Below are 16,905 nucleotides of genomic sequence, written 5' to 3' on the forward strand. Positions count from 1 at the left end.
AAGAGAGAGAGATGACAGAGATAAGAGAGAGATGACAGAGATAAGAGAGAGATGAGAGAGAGATGAGAGAGATACGAGAGAGAGAGATGAGAGAGAGATGAGAGAGATGAGAGAGATAAGAGAGAGATGAGAGAGATGAGAGAGAGACAGAGGCAGAGAAAGATGAGAGAGAGATGAGAGTGAGAGAGAGGGATGAGAGAGAGGGGCAGGGGGGAGGGAGGGGGTAGAGGGAGAGAGAGATGAGAGAGATGAGAGTGAGAGAGAGAGAGATGAGAGTGAGAGAGAGAGAGATGAGAGTGAGAGATAGTTGAGAGAGAGGGGAGAGAGTGAGAGAGAGATGAGAGAGATGAGAGAGAGATGAGAGAGATGAGAGAGAGATGAGAGAGAGATGAGAGTGAGAGATAGTTGAGAGAGAGGGGAGAGAGTGAGAGAGAGATGAGAGAGATGAGAGAGAGATGAGAGAGATGAGAGAGATGAGAGAGAGATGAGAGTGAGAGATAGTTGAGAGAGAGGGGAGAGAGTGAGAGAGAGATGAGAGAGATGAGAGAGAGATGAGAGAGATGAGAGAGAGATGAGAGAGATGAGAGAGAGATGAGAGAGAGATGAGAGAGAGAGATGAGAGAGATGAGAGTGAGAGATAGTTGAGAGAGAGGGGAGAGAGTGAGAGAGAGATGAGAGAGAGGGGCAGGGGGAGGGAGGGGGTAGAGAGAGATGGGGTAAGAAGGAGCAGAGCAGAGCGTGAAATATTTCATTTTAACAGGAGGGGGTGGTGAGTGGGTGGGTGGTGAGTGGGTGGGTGGGTGCTGGGTGGGTGGGTGCTGGGTGGTTGGTGTGTGGGTGGGTGGGTGGTTGGTGGGTGGTGTGTGGGTGGGTGGGTGCTGGGTGGGTGGGTGCTGGGTGGGTGGATGGGTGGTGGGAGTGTGGGTGGGTGTGTGGGTGGGTGTGTGTGTGGTGGGTGGGTGAGTGGGTGGGTGTGTGGGTGGAGCACACAAAGCAAAACATTGAAAAATGAAAACCAAACAACGCGAAATGATGAACGAAGCAAAGTGCCGGCTACAGCGAGCATCTTCCCGTTTCCTCTCTGATGGTAAAACATAAAAACTAAAAAGTAAAGAGTGGGAGGGAGAGACGTGGGCGAGAGAGGAAGCCGGAGAAGAGGAGGGGAGGGGAGATCAAAGGGTGACGGCGTAGGGAGAGAGCGGGAGCGGTGGGTGGGTGAGTGGGTGGGTGAGTAGGTGGGTGAGTGGGTGGGTGAGTGGGTGAGTGGGTGAGTGGGTGGGTTAGTGGGTGAGTGAGTGGATGGGTGAGTAGGTGAGTGAGTGGGTGGGTGAGTGGGTGAGTGGATGGGTGGGTGAGTGGGTGAGTGGGTGAGTGAGTGGGTGGGTGAGTGGGTGAGCGAGTGGGTGGGTGAGTGGGTGAGTGAGTGGGTGGGTGAGTGGGTGAGCGAGTGAGTGGGCGAGTGAGTGGGTGGGTGAGTGGGTGAGTGAGTGAGTGGGTGAGTGGGTGAGTGAGTGGGTGAGTGAGTGAGTGGGTGAGTGTGTGAGCGAGTGAGTGGGCGAGTGAGTGGGTGGGTGAGTGGGTGAGTGAGTGAGTGGGTGAGTGAGTGAGTGGGTGAGTGGGTGAGTGAGTGAGTGGGTCAGTGAGGTAGTGAGTGAGTGGGTGAGTGAGTGAGTGGGTGAGTGGGTGAGTGGGTGGGTGAGTGGGTGAGTGAGTCTATGGGCAGTGTTGAGTCTATGGGCAGTGTTGAGTCTATGGACAGTGTTGAGTCTATGGGCAGTGTTGAGTCTATGGGCAGTGTTGAGTCTATGGTGCAGTGTTGAGTCTATGGTGCAGTGTTGAGTCTATGGGCAGTGTTGAGTCTATGGGCAGTGTTGAGTCTATGGTGCAGTGCTGAGTCTATGGTGCAGTGTTGAGTCTATGGGGCAGTGTTGAGTCCATGGGCAGTGTTGAGTCTATGGGCAGTGTTGAGTCTATGGTGCAGTGTTGAGTCTATGGTGCAGTGTTGAGTCTATGGGCAGTGTTGAGTCTATGGGCAGTGTTGAGTCTATGGTGCAGTGCTGAGTCTATGGTGCAGTGTTGAGTCTATGGGGCAGTGTTGAGTCCATGGGCAGTGTTGAGTCCATGGGCAGTGTTGAGTCTATGGGCAGTGTTGAGTCTATGGTGCAGAGTTGAATCTATTGGGCAGTGTTGAGTCTATGGGCAGTGTTGAGTCTATGGGCAGTGTTGAGTCTATAGGCAGTGCTGAGTCTATGGGCAGTGTTGAGTCTATAGGCAGTGTTGAGTCTATGGGCAGTGTTGTGTCTATGGTGCAGTGTTGAGTCTATGGGCAGTGTTGAGTCTATGGTGCAGTGTTTGAGTCTATAGGCAGTGTTGAGTCTATGGTGCAGTGTTGAGTCTATGGTGCAGTGTTGAGTCTATGGGCAGTGTTGAGTCTATGGTGCAGTGTTGAGTCTATGGGCAGTGTTGAGTCTATGGGCAGTGTTGAGTCTATGGGCAGTGTTGAGTCTATGGGCAGTGTTGAGTCTATGGGCAGTGTTGAGTCTATGGGCAGTGTTGAGTCTATGGGCAGTGCTGAGTCTATGGGCAGTGTTGTGTCTATGGGCAGTGTTGAGTCTATGGTGCAGAGTTGAGTCTATGGGCAGTGTTGAGTCTATAGGCAGTGCTGAGTCTATGGGCAGTGTTGAGTCTATGGGCAGTGTTGAGTCTATAGGCAGTGTTGAGTCTATGGGCAGTGTTGAGTCTATAGGCAGTGTTGAGTCTATGGGCAGTGTTGTGTCTATGGTGCAGTGTTGAGTCTATGGGCAGTGTTGAGTCTATGGTGCAGTGTTGAATCTATTGGGCAGTGTTGAGTCTATGGTGCAGTGTTGAGTCTATGGTGCAGTGCTGAGTCTATGGGCAGTGTTGAGTCTATGGGCAGTGTTGAGTCTATGGGCAGTGTTGAGTCTATGGTGCAGTGTTGAGTCTATGGTGCAGTGTTGAGTCTATGGGCAGTGTTGAGTCTATGGGCAGTGTTGAGTCCATGGGCAGTGTTGAGTCTATGGGCAGTGTTGAGTCTATGGTGCAGTGTTGAGTCTATGGTGCAGTGTTGAGTCTATGGGCAGTGTTGAGTCTATGGTGCAGTGCTGAGTCTATGGTGCAGTGTTGAGTCTATGGTGCAGTGTTGAGTCTATGGTGCAGTGTTGAGTCTATGGTGCAGTGTTGAGTCTATGGTGCAGTGTTGAGTCTATGGGCAGTGTTGAGTCTATGATGCAGTGTTGAGTCTATGGGCAGTGTTGAGTCTATGGTGCAGTGTTGAGTCTATGGGCAGTGTTGAGTCTATGGGTAGTGTTGAGTCTATGGTGCAATGTTGAGTCTATGGGCAGTGTTGAGTCTATGGGCAGTGTTGAGTCTATGGTGCAGTGTTGAGTCTATGGTGCAGTGTTGAGTCTATGGTGCAGTGTTGAGTCTATGGTGCAGTGTTGAGTCTATGGGCAGTGTTGAGTCTATGGGTAATGTTGAGTCTATGGGCAGTGTTTGGACTATGGGCGTGACATCATTCTGTGACTTAACTCGACTCTGGGGTGACGTGACGTCACCGGGGCGTAGGCGGCGGTGACGTAACGGCACCACGGCTCGCTGCGGGTGTGTGGTTGCGGCAGGAGGTTTGGACGTGACGTCGGGAGGTCGGTGTTGTGGTTAGAGGAGACGTGACGTCACGATAATTGTAGGGGTCGAGGCGACGTGACGTCACGAGGAGACGTGACGTCATCGCCGAACCCAAACAGCGATGGCGGCGCACGGAGTGGAGGTCGCGGAGAAGACGCGGAAGAGACTCGGGGCGCGAGACGACGGCGAGGTGGGGGGTGGGGGGGGAGGTGGGGGGAGGTGGGGGGGAGTGGTTGAGTGAGTGGGTGAGTGAGTGGGTGAGTGAGTGGGTGAGTGGTTGAATGAGTGAGTGGGTGAGTGGTTGAGTGAGTGAGTGGGTGAGTGAGTGGGTGAGTGGTTGAGTGAGTGGGTGAGTGGTTGAGTGGGTGAGTGAGTGAATGAGTGAGTGGGTGAGTGAATGAGTGAGTGGGTGAGTGGTTGAGTGAGTGGGTGAATGAGTGGGTGAGTGGTTGAGTGAGTGGGTGAATGGGTGAGTGGTTGAGTGAGTGGGTGAGTGAGTGGGTGAGTGGTTGAGTGAGTGGGTGAGTGGTTGAGTGAGTGGGTGAGTGGTTGAGTGAGTGGGTGGGTGAGTGGTTGAGTGAGTGGGTGAATGGTTGAGTGAGTGGGTGAGTGGTTGAGTGAGTGGGTGAGTGGTTGAGTGAGTGGGTGAGTGAGTGAATGAGTGGGTGAGTGAGTGTGTGAGTGAGTGGGTGAGTGGTTGAGTGAGTGGGTGGGTGAGTGGTTGAGTGAGTGGGTGAGTGGTTGAGTGAGTGGGTGGGTGAGTGGTTGAGTGAGTGGGTGAGTGGTTGAGTGAGTGGGTGAGTGGTTGAGTGAGTGGGTGAGTGAGTGAATGAGTGGGTGAGTGAGTGTGTGAGTGAGTGGGTGAGTGGTTGAGTGAGTGGGTGAGTGAGTGGTTGAGTGAGTGGGTGAGTGGTTGAGTGAGTGGGTGAGTGGTTGAGTGAGTGGGTGGGTGAGTGGTTGAGTGAGTGGGTGAATGGTTGAGTGAGTGGGTGAGTGGTTGAGTGAGTGGGTGAGTGGTTGAGTGGGTGAGTGAGTGAGTGAATGAGTGGTGCTTGCCACTCACCCCCTCTGTGTGTGTCACAGTGGAACCTTCATAGGCAGTGCTGCTGCTACTAACAGCACTTGCCCCTACAGCCCTGTGTCTATGTGTGTGTGTGTGGGCTACCTGGGGGAGCTTTAGCTGTGTCTGTGTGTGTGTGTGCTACCTGGGGGAGCTTTAGCTGTGTGTGTGTGTGGGCTACCTGGGGGAGCTTTAGCTGTGTCTGTGTGTGTGTGGGCTACCTGGGGGACCTTTAGCTGTGTGTGTGTGGGCTACCTGGGGGACCTTTAGCTGTGTCTGTGTGTGTGTGGGCTACCTGGGGGAGCTTTAGCTGTGTCTGTGTGTGGGCTACCTGGGGAGCTTTAGCTGTGTGTGTGTGTGGGCTACCTGGGGGAGCTTTAGCTGTGTGTGTGTGTGTGTGTGCTACCTGGGGGGAGCTTTAGCTGTGTGTGTGCTACCTGGGGAGCTTTAGCTGTGTCTGTGTGTGTGTGCGCTACCTGGGGGAGCTTTAGCTGTGTCTGTGTGTGTGTCAGTGGGCTACCTGGGGGAGCTTTAGCTGTGTCTGTGTGTGTGAGAGCTACCTGGGGGAGCTTTAGCTTTGTCTGTGTGTGTGTGTGTGTAGGCTACCTGGGGCAGCTTTAGCTGTGTCTGTGTGTGTGTGGGCTACCTGGGGGAGCTTTAGCTGTGTGTGTGTGGGCTACCTGGGGGAGCTTTAGCTGTGTATGTGTGTGTGTGCTACCTGGGGGAGCTTTAGCTGTGTCTGTGTGTGTGTGGGCTACCTGGGGGAGCTTTAGCTTTGTCTGTGTGTGTGTGCGCTACCTGGGGAGCTTTAGCTGTGTCTGTGTGTGTGTGTAGGCTACCTGGGGCAGCTTTAGCTGTGTCTGTGTGTGTGTGGGCTACCTGGGGGAGCTTTAGCTTTGTCTGTGTGTGTGTGCGCTACCTGGGGAGCTTTAGCTGTGTCTGTGTGTGTGTGTAGGCTACCTGGGGCAGCTTTAGCTGTGTCTGTGTGTGTGGTGCTACCTGGGGGAGCTTTAGCTGTGTTTGTGTGTGTGTGCTACCTGGGGGAGCTTTAGCTGTGTGTGTGTGTGGGCTACCTGGGGGAGCTTTAGCTGTGTGTGTGTGTGTCTGTGTGTGTAGGCTACCTGGGGGAGCTTTAGCTGTGTATGTGTGTGTGGGCTACCTGGGGGAACTTTAGCTGTGTCTGTGTGTGGGCTACCTGGGAGAGCTTTAGCTGTGTCTGTGTGTGTGTGAGCTACCTGGGGGAGCTTTAGCTGTGTCTGTGTGTGTGTGGGCTACCTGGGGGAGCTTTAGCTGTGTCTGTGTGTGTGTGGGCTACCTGGGGGAGCTTTAGCTGTGTCTGTGTGTGGGCTACCTGGGGGAGCTTTAGCTGTGTCTGTGTGTGTGTGGGCTACCTGGGGGAGCTTTAGCTGTGTCTGTGTGTGTGTGGGCTACCTGGGGGAGCTTTAGCTGTGTCTGTGTGTGTGTGCGCTACCTGGGGGAGCTTTAGCTGTGTCTGTGTCTGTGTGTGCGCTACCTGGGGGAGCTTTAGCTGTGTCTGTGTGTGTGTGTGGGCTACCTGGGGGAGCTTTAGCTGTGTCTGTGTGTGTGGGCTACCTGGGGGAGCTTTAGCTGTGTCTGTGTGTGTGTGTGGGCTACCTGGGGCAGCTTTAGCTGTGTCTGTGTGTGTGGGCTACCTGGGGGAGCTTTAGCTGTGTGTGTGTGTGTGGGCCACCTGGGGGAGCTTTAGCTGTGTCTGTGTGTGTGTGCGCTACCTGGGGGAGCTTTAGCTGTGTGTGTGTGCTACCTGGGGGAGCTTTAGCTGTGTGTGTGTGTGTCTGTGTGTGTAGGCTACCTGGGGGAGCTTTAGCTGTGTATGTGTGTGTGGGCTACCTGGGGGAACTTTAGCTGTGTCTGTGTGTGGGCTACCTGGGAGAGCTTTAGCTGTGTCTGTGTGTGTGTGTGGGCTACCTGGGGGAGCTTTAGCTGTGTCTGTGTGTGTGTGGGCCACCTGGGGGAGCTTTAGCTGTGTCTGTGTGTGTCTGTGTGTGTGCTACCTAGGGGAGCTTTAGCTGTGTGAGTGGGTGAGAGTGTGTATCTATGAGTGTGTGTATCTATATGTGTGTGTATCTATGTGTGTGTGTATCTATGTGTGTGTGTATCTATGTGTGTATCTATGTGTGTGTGTATCTATGTGTGTGTGCATCTATGGGTGTGTCTATCTAGAGTGTGTGTATCTATATGTGTGTGTATCTATGTGTGTGTGTATCTATATGTGTGGATCTATGAGTGTGTGTATCTATGTGTGTGTGTATCTATATGTGTGTATCTATATGTGTGTATCGATAAGTGTGTGTGTATCTATGTGTGTGTGTGTGTATCTATGTGTGTGTATCTCTGTGTGTGTGTCTCTGTGTGTGTGTGTATCTATGAGTGTGTGTGTGTATCTATATGTGTGTGTGTATCTATGTGTGTATCTATATGTGTGTGTGTATCTATGTGTGTATCTATGTGTGTGTATCTCTGTGTGTGTGTATCTGTGTGTGTGTATCTATGTATCTCTCTGTGTGTGTATCTATGTGTGTATCTCTGTGTGTGTGTGTGTCTCTGTGTGTGTGTGTATCTCTGTGTGTGTGTGTATCTATGTGTGTATCTATGTGTGTGTATCTATCTGTGTGTGTGTGTGTGTGTGTCTCTGTGTGTGTGTGTATCTATGTGTGTGTCTGTGTGTGTGTGTGTGTGTCTCTGTGTGTGTGTGTATCTCTGTGTGTGTGTATCTATGTGTGTATCTCTGTGTGTGTGTGTGTCTCTGTGTGTGTGTGTGTCTCTGTGTGTGTGTGTATCTATGTGTGTGTCTCTGTGTGTGTGTGTGTGTCTCTGTGTGTGTGTGTGTCTCTGTGTGTGTGTGTATCTATGTGTGTGTCTCTGTGTGTGTGTGTGTGTCTCTGTGTGTGTGTGTATCTCTATGTGTGTGTGTATTTCTGTGTGTGTGTGTATCTATGTGTGTATCTATGTGTGTGTATCTCTGTGTGTGTATCTATGTGTGTATCTATGTGTATCTCTGTGTGTGTATATCTGTGTGTGTGTATCTATGAGTGTGTGTGTGTATCTATGTGTGTATCTCTGTGTGTGTATCTCTGTGTGTGTGTGTATCTATGTGTGTGTATCTATATATCTATGTGTGTGTATCTATCTATGTGTGTGTATCTATGTGTGTATCTCTGTGTGTGTATCTCTGTGTGTGTATCTCTGTGTATGTGTGTATCTGTGTGTGTGTATCTATGAGTGGCTGGTAGCCCCTGACCCAACAGCCCCCGTTTGTCCGTGCGTGCCGGTGGACGATGAAGGTGGACTACCACCACCACCACCACGACGAGGAGGTGGAGGAGGAGGTGGAGGAGGAGGAGGTGGAGGAGGAGGAGGTGGAGGAGGAGGACGAGGAGGAGGTGGAGGAGTTGTCGGCTTGGCCAGCGCCCGCCAGCCTGGTCCAGGCTACCCTCAGGATGCGGAGATTCGTGCGGTGGCACGGGGGGAGGGGTCGTCCCTTGGTGCTCGTCACATCGGGGGGCACCAAGGTGGGGGGGGGGTGGCACGGGTGGGGGGGGAGGGAACGAGTGGGGGGTGGCACGGGTGGGGGGGGGGGGTGGCATGGGTGGGGGGGAGGGAACGAGTGGGGGGGAGGGAACGAGTTGGGGGGGAGGGAACGAGTGGGGGGGTGGCACGGGTGGGGGGGAGGGAACGAGTGGGGGGTGGCACGGGTGGGGGGGGGTGGCACGGGGTGGGGGGGAGGGAACGAGTGGGGGGGAGGGAACGAGTTGGGGGGAGGGAACGAGTGGGGGGGTGGCACGGGTGGGGGGGGGGGGTGGCACGGGTGGGGGGGGTGGCACGGGTGGGGGGGTGGCACGGGTGGGGGGTGGCACGGGGTGGGGGGGAGGGAACGAGTGGGGGGGGAGGGAACGGGTGGGGGGGTGGCACGGGTGGGGGGGGAGGGAACGAGTGGGGGGGGAGGGGAACGAGTGGGGGGGGGGGTGGCACGGGTGGGGGGGGGGGACGGGTGGGGGGGGGGTGGCACGGGTGGGGGGGGCATTGAACCCACGACCTCCTGCGTACCAGGCGAGGTAGTAAACATCTCATCAGGGTCGTGATCTCTCTCTGTGTGGTCTTTGTGTCTCTCTCTGTGTCTCTCTGTGTCTCTCTGTCTCTCTCAGTGTCTCACTCGCTCTCTGTCTCTCTCTGTCTCTCTGTCTCTCTCTCTCTCTGTGTCTCACTCTCTCTCTGTCTCTCTGTGTGTCTCTCTCTCTCTCTGTCTCTCTCTGTGTCTCACTCTCTCTCTGTGTCTCTGTCTCTCTCTGTCTCCCCGCGTGTCTCCCCGTTTCTCTGTCTCCCCGTGTCTCTGTCTCCCCGTGTCTCCCCGTGTCTCCCCGTGTCTCTGTCTCCCCGTGTCTCTCTCTGTGTGTCTCTCTCTCTGCTCCGTGTGTCTCCCCGTGTCTCTGTCTCCCCGTGTGTCTCCCCGTGTCTCCCCGTGTCTCTCTCTGTGTCTCTGTCTCCCCGTGTCTCTGTCTCCCCGTGTCTCTCTCTGTGTGTCTCTCTCTCTGTCTCCCCGTGTCTCCCCGTGTCTCTGTCTCCCCGTGTGTCTCCCCGTGTCTCCCCGTGTCTCTCTCTGTGTCTCTGTCTCCCCGTGTCTCTGTCTCCCCGTGTGTCTCCGTGTCTCTGTCTCCCCGTGTGTCTCCCCGTGTCTCCCCGTGTCTCCCCGTGTCTCTGTCTCCCCGTGTCTCTCTCTGTGTCTCTCTCTCTGTCTCCCCGTGTCTCCCCGTGTCTCTCTCTCCCCGTGTCTCTCCCCGTGTCTCTCCCCGTGTCTCCCCGTGTCTCTCTCCCCCCGTGTCTCCCCGTGTCTCTGTCTCCCCGTGTCTCTCTCCCCCCGTGTCGCCCCGTGTCTCTGTCTCCCCGTGTCTCCCCGTGTCTCTCTCTCCCCGTGTCTCCCCGTGTCTCTCCCCGTGTCTCTGTCTCCCCGTGTCTCTCTCTCCCCGTGTCTCCCCGTGTCTCTCTCCCCGTGTCTCTCTCTCCCCGTGTCTCCCTGCGTGTCTCCCCGTGTCTCTCTCTCTGTCTCCCCGTGTCTCTCCCCGTGTCTCTGTCTCCCCGTGTCTCCCCGTGTCTCTCCCCGTGTCTCTGTCTCCCCGTGTCTCTCTCTCCCCGTGTCTCTGTCTCCCCGTGTCTCTGTCTCCCCGTGTCTCTCTCTCTCTCCCCGTGTCTCCCCGTGTGTCTCCCCGTGTCTCCCCGTGTCTCTCTCTCTGTCTCCCCGTGTCTCTCCCCGTGTCTCTGTCTCCCCGTGTCTCCCCGCGTGTCTCCCCGTGTCTCTCTCTCCCCGTGTCTCTGTCTCCCCGTGTCTCTCTCTCTCCCCGTGTCTCTCTCTCTCCCCGTGTCTCTGTCTCCCCGTGTCTCTCTCTCCCCGTGTCTCTCTCTCCCCGTGTCTCTGTCTCCCCGTGTCTCTCTCTCTCCCCGTGTCTCCCCGTGTGTCTCCCCGTGTCTCCCCGTGTCTCTCTCTCTGTCTCCCCGTGTCTCTCCCCGTGTCTCTGTCTCCCCGTGTCTCCCCGCGTGTCTCCCCGTGTCTCTCTCTCCCCGTGTCTCTGTCTCCCCGTGTCTCTCTCTCTCTCCCCGTGTCTCTCTCTCTCCCCGTGTCTCTCTGTGTCTCTCCCCGTGTCTCTCTCTCTCCCCGTGTCTCTCTCTCTCCCCGTGTCTCTCTCTCCCCGTGTCTCTCTCTCCCCGTGTCTCTGTCTCCCCGTGTCTCTCTCTCCCCGTGTCTCTCTCTCCCCGTGTCTCTCTCTCCCCGTGTCTCTCTCTCCCCGTGTCTCTCTCTCTCCCCGTGTCTCTCTCTCCCCGTGTCTCTCTCTCCCCGTGTCTCTCTCTCCCCGTGTCTCTCTCTCCCCGTGTCTCTCTCTCCCCGTGTCTCTCTCTCCCCCCGTGTCTCTCTCTCTCCCCCCGCGTGTCTCTCTCTCTCCCCGTGTGTCTCCCAGGTCCCGCTCGAGGGCCAGGCCGTCCGCTTCCTCGACAACTTCAGCAGCGGCCGGCGTGGGGCGGGAGCGCCGAGAGATTCCTGGCGGCAGGCTGCCCGGTGATGATGCTGCGGAGACGTCACTCGCTGGCACCCTACGACCGACACTTACACGGGTAACCCTCACCAACACCACTCACCGCTGCCCGGTGATGATGCTGCGGAGACGTCACTCGCTGGCACCCTACGACCGACACTTACACGGGTAACCCTCACCAACACCACTCACCGCTGCCCGGTGATGATGCTGCGGAGACGTCACTCGCTGGCACCCTACGACCGACACTTACACGGGTAACCCTCACCAACACCACTCACCGCTGCCCAGTGATGATGCTGCGGAGACGTCACTCGCTGGCACCCTACGACCGACACTTACACGGGTAACCCTCACCAACACCACTCACCGCTGCCCGGTGATGATGCTGCGGAGACGTCACTCGCTGGCACCCTACGACCGACACTTACACGGGTAACCCTCACCAACACCACTCACCGCTGCCCGGTGATGATGCTGCGGAGACGTCACTCGCTGGCACCCTACGACCGACACTTACACGGGTAACCCTCACCAACACCACTCACCGCTGCCCGGTGATGATGCTGCGGAGACGTCACTCGCTGGCACCCTACGACCGACACTTACACGGGTAACCCTCACCAACACCACTCACCGCTGCCCGGTGATGATGCTGCGGAGACGTCACTCGCTGGCACCCTACGACCGACACTTACACGGGTAACCCTCACCAACACCACTCACCGCTGCCCGGTGATGATGCTGCGGAGACGTCACTCGCTGGCACCCTACGACCGACACTTACACGGGTAACCCTCACCACTACTACTCACCGCTGCCCGGTGATGATGCTGCGGAGACGTCACTCGCTGGCACCCTACGACCGACACTTACACGGGTAACCCTCACCAACACTACTCACCGCTGCCCGGTGATGATGCTGCGGAGACGTCACTCGCTGGCACCCTACGACCGACACTTACACGGGTAACCCTCACCAACACCACTCACCGCTGCCCGGTGATGATGCTGCGGAGACGTCACTCGCTGGCACCCTACGACCGACACTTACACGGGTAACCCCTCACCAACACCACTCACCGCTGCCCGGTGATGATGCTGCGGAGACGTCACTCGCTGGCACCCTACGACCGACACTTACACGGGTAACCCTCACCACTACTACTCACCGCTGCCCGGTGATGATGCTGCGGAGACGTCACTCGCTGGCACCCTACGACCGACACTTACACGGGTAACCCTCACCAACACCACTCACCGCTGCCCGGTGATGATGCTGCGGAGACGTCACTCGCTGGCACCCTACGACCGACACTTACACGGGTAACCCTCACCACACTACTCACCGCTGCCCGGTGATGATGCTGCGGAGACGTCACTCGCTGGCACCCTACGACCGACACTTACACGGGTAACCCTCACCAACACCACTCACCGCTGCCCGGTGATGATGCTGCGGAGACGTCACTCGCTGGCACCCTACGACCGACACTTACACGGGTAACCCTCACCAACACCACTCACCGCTGCCCGGTGATGATGCTGCGGAGACGTCACTCGCTGGCACCCTACGACCGACACTTACACGGGTAACCCTCACCAACACCACTCACCGCTGCCCGGTGATGATGCTGCGGAGACGTCACTCGCTGGCACCCTACGACCGACACTTACACGGGTAACCCTCACCAACACCACTCACCGCTGCCCGGTGATGATGCTGCGGAGACGTCACTCGCTGGCACCCTACGACCGACACTTACACGGGTAACCCTCACCACTACTACTCACCGCTGCCCGGTGGATGATGCTGCGGAGACGTCACTCGCTGGCACCCTACGACCGACACTTACACGGGTAACCCTCACCAACACTACTCACCGCTGCCCGGTGATGATGCTGCGGAGACGTCACTCGCTGGCACCCTACGACCGACACTTACACGGGTAACCCTCACCAACACCACTCACCGCTGCCCGGTGATGATGCTGCGGAGACGTCACTCGCTGGCACCCTACGACCGACACTTACACGGGTAACCCTCACCAACACCACTCACCGCTGCCCCGGTGATGATGCTGCGGGAGACGTCACTCCGCTGGCACCCTACGACCCTTACACGGGTAACCCTCACCAACACTACTCACCGCTGCCCGGTGATGATGCTGCGGAGACGTCACTCGCTGGCACCCTACGACCGACACTTACACGGGTAACCCTCACCAACACTACTCACCGCTGCCCGGTGATGATGCTGCGGAGACGTCACTCGCTGGCACCCTACGACCGACACTTACACGGGTAACCCTCACCAACACCACTCACCGCTGCCCCGGTGATGATGCTGCGGAGACGTCACTCGCTGGCACCCTACGACCGACACTTACACGGGTAACCCTCACCACTACCACTCACCGCTGCCCGGTGATGATGCTGCGGAGACGTCACTCGCTGGCACCCTACGACCGACACTTACACGGGTAACCCTCACCAACACCACTCACCAACACTCCTCACCACTACTCACCGCTCACCGCTGCCCGGTGATGATGCTGCGGAGACGTCACTCGCTGGCACCCTACGACCGACACTTACACGGGTAACCCTCACCACCACTACTCACCAACACTCCTCACCACTACTCACCGCTCACCGCTGCCCGGTGATGATGCTGCGGAGACTTCACTCGCTGGCACCCTACGACCGACACTTACACGGGTAACCCCACCAACACCACTCACCGCTGCCCGGTGATGATGCTGCGGAGACGTCACTCGCTGGCACCCTACGACCGACACTTACACGGGTAACACTCCTCACACCACTCCGCACTACTACTCACCACTCCTCACCACTACTACTACTCACCACTACTACTCACCACTACTACTCACCACTACTCACCACCACTACTCACCACTACTCACCACTACTACTCACCACTCCTCACCACTACTACTACTCACCACTACTACTCACCACTACTACTCACCACTACTCACCACTCCTCACCACTCCTACTCACCACTACTACACTCACCACTACTCACCACTCCTCACCACTCACCACTCCTCACCACTCACCACTACTCGTCACTCACTACTCACCACTCCTCACCACTCACCACCACTCACCACTACTCACCACCACTCACCGCTACTCACCACCATCACTCACCACTACTCACCACCACTCACCACTACTCACCACCACTACTCACCACTACTCACCACCACTCACCACTACTACTCACCACCACTCACCACTACTCACCACTCCTCACTACTCACCACTCCTCACTACTCACCACTCACCACCACTCACCACTACTACTCACCACTACTCACCACTCCTCACCACTACTACTCACCACTACTCACCACTACTACTCACCACTACTCACCACTACTCACCACTACTACACTCACCACTACTCACCACCACTACTCACCACCACTACTCACCACTCCTCACCACTACTACACTCACCACTACTCACCACTACTACACTCACCACCACTACTACTCACCACTACTCACCACCACTCCTCACCACTCACCACAACTCCTCACCACTCACCACCACTCACCACTACTCACCACCACCACTCACCACTCACCACTACTCACCACCACCACTCACCACTACTCACCACCACCACTACTGCTCACCACCACTCACCACTACTCACCGCTACTCACCACTACTCACCACTACACTCACCACCACTCACCACTACTCACCACCACTCACCACTACTCACCACCACCACTCACCACTACTCACCACCACTCACCACTACTCACCACCACTCACCACTACTACTCACCACCACTCACCACTACTCACCACTCCTCACTACTCACCACTCCTCACTACTCACCACTCACCACCACTCACCACTACTACTCACCACTACTCACCACTACTCACCACTACTACTCACCACTACTCACCACTACTCACCACTACTACACTCACCACTACTCACCACCACTACTCACCACTCCTCACCACTACTACACTCACCACTACTCACCACTACTACACTCACCACCACTACTACTCACCACTACTCACCACCACTCCTCACCACTCACCACCACTCCTCACCACTCACCACCACTCACCACTACTCACCACCACCACTCACCACTACTCACCACCACCACTCACCACTACTCACCACCACCACTACCGCTCACCACCACTCACCACTACTCACCGCTACTCACCACTACTCACCACTACACTCACCACCACTCACCACTACTCACCACTACTCACCACTACTCACCACCACCACTCACCACTACTCACCACCACCACTACCGCTCACCACCACTCACCACTACTCACCGCTACTCACCACTACTCACCACTACTCACCACCACTCACCACTACTCACCACTTCTACTCACCACTACTCACCACTACTCACCACTACTACTCACCACTACTCACCACTACTACTCACCACTACTCACCACTACTCACCACTACTACTCACCACTACTCACCACTACTACTCACCACTACTCACCACTCCGCACCACCACTACTCACCACTACTCACCACTACCGCTCACCACCACTCACCGCTACTCACCACTACTCACCACTACTCACCACTACTACTCACCACTACTACTCACCACTACTACTCACCACTACTCACCACTACTCACCACTACTACTCACCACTACTCACCACTACTCACCACCACTCACCACTACTCACCACTACTCACCACTACTACTCACCGCTACTCACCACTACTCACCACTACTACTCACCACTACTCACCACTACTACTCACCGCTACTCACCACTACTACTCACCGCTACTCACCACTACTCACCACTACTCACCACCACTACTCACCACTACTCACCACCACTCACCACTACTCACCACTACTCACCACTACTCACCACTACTACTCACCGCTACTCACTACTACTCACCACTACTCACCACTACTACTCACCGCTACTCACTACTACTCACCACTACTCACCACTACTACTCACCACTACTCACCACTACTACTCACCGCTACTCACCACTACTCACCACCACTCACCACTACTCACCACTACTCAGCACTACTCACCACTACTACTCACCGCTACTCACCACTACTCACCACCACTCACCACTACCACTCACCACTCCTCACCACTACTCACCACCACTCACCACTCCTCACCACTACTCACCACCACTCACCACTACTCACCACTACTCACCACTACTCACCATCAATACTCACCACTACTCACCACTACTCACCACCACTCACCACTACCACTCACCACTCCTCACCACTACTCACCACCACGACCACTCACCACTACTACTCACCACTACTCACCACTACTACTCACCACTACTCACCACTACTACTCACCACTACTCACCACTACACTCACCACTCCTCACCACTACTCACCACTACTCACCACTACTCACCACTACTCACCATCACTACTCACCACTACTCACCACTACTCACCACCACTCACCACTACCACTCACCACTCCTCACCACTACTCACCACCACGACCACTCACCACTACTACTCACCACTACTCACCACTACTCACCACTACTACTCACCACTCACTACTCACCACTACTCACCACTACTCACCACTCACTACTCACCACCACTACTCACCACTCACTACTCACCACTACTACTCACCAGCACTCACCACTACTCACCACCACCACTCACTACTCACCACTACTCACCACTACTCACCACTACTACTCACCACTCACTACTCACCACTACTCACCACCACCACTCACCACCACTACTCACCACTACTCACCACTACTCACCACTACTCACCACCACTCACCACTATTCACCACCACTCACCACTACTCACCACCACCACCACTCACCACTACTCACCACCACCACCACTCACCACTACTCACCACCACCACTCACCACTACTCACCACCACCACTCACCACTACTCACCACTACACTCACCACTACTCACCACCACTCACCACCACTCACCACTACTCACCACCACTACTCACCACTACTCACCACTCACTACTCACCACTACTACTCACCAGCACTCACCACTACTCACCACCAC

At 56.0% G+C, this 16,905-nt stretch overlaps 2 protein-coding genes across 3 annotated transcripts in view; both read left to right on the forward strand.

Moving 5' to 3' along the window:
* The first annotated feature begins 2,864 nt into the window (after window positions 1-2,864).
* Window positions 2,865-11,827, forward strand: LOC142907165 (phosphopantothenate--cysteine ligase-like). Its single transcript, XM_076056413.1, is given in 4 exon segments — window positions 2,865-3,835; window positions 8,029-8,256; window positions 10,693-10,753; window positions 10,756-11,827. Coding segments are annotated over 4 exon segments (453 nt in total). The 5' UTR covers window positions 2,865-3,766; the 3' UTR covers window positions 10,851-11,827.
* A 1,300-nt stretch (window positions 11,828-13,127) lies between these two features.
* The window catches only part of LOC142907164 (uncharacterized), a 198,912-nt gene continuing 195,134 nt past the window's right edge, over window positions 13,128-16,905 (forward strand). The window contains exon 1 of one of the 2 annotated variants that reach the window (XM_076056412.1): window positions 13,128-13,576. In XM_076056412.1, coding sequence (XP_075912527.1) covers window positions 13,524-13,576 — 53 coding nt within the window. In that variant the 5' untranslated portion in view covers window positions 13,128-13,523. The remainder of the gene's footprint in view (window positions 13,577-16,905) is intronic. The other variant, XM_076056411.1, reaches the window with a different exon arrangement.

This window comes from Petromyzon marinus, chromosome 75, assembly GCF_048934315.1.
Source record: "Petromyzon marinus isolate PM22_M1 ecotype Great Lakes invasive population chromosome 75, UKy_Petmar_22M1.pri1.0, whole genome shotgun sequence".
In the NCBI taxonomy this organism is placed as follows: Eukaryota; Metazoa; Chordata; class Hyperoartia; order Petromyzontiformes; family Petromyzontidae; genus Petromyzon; species Petromyzon marinus.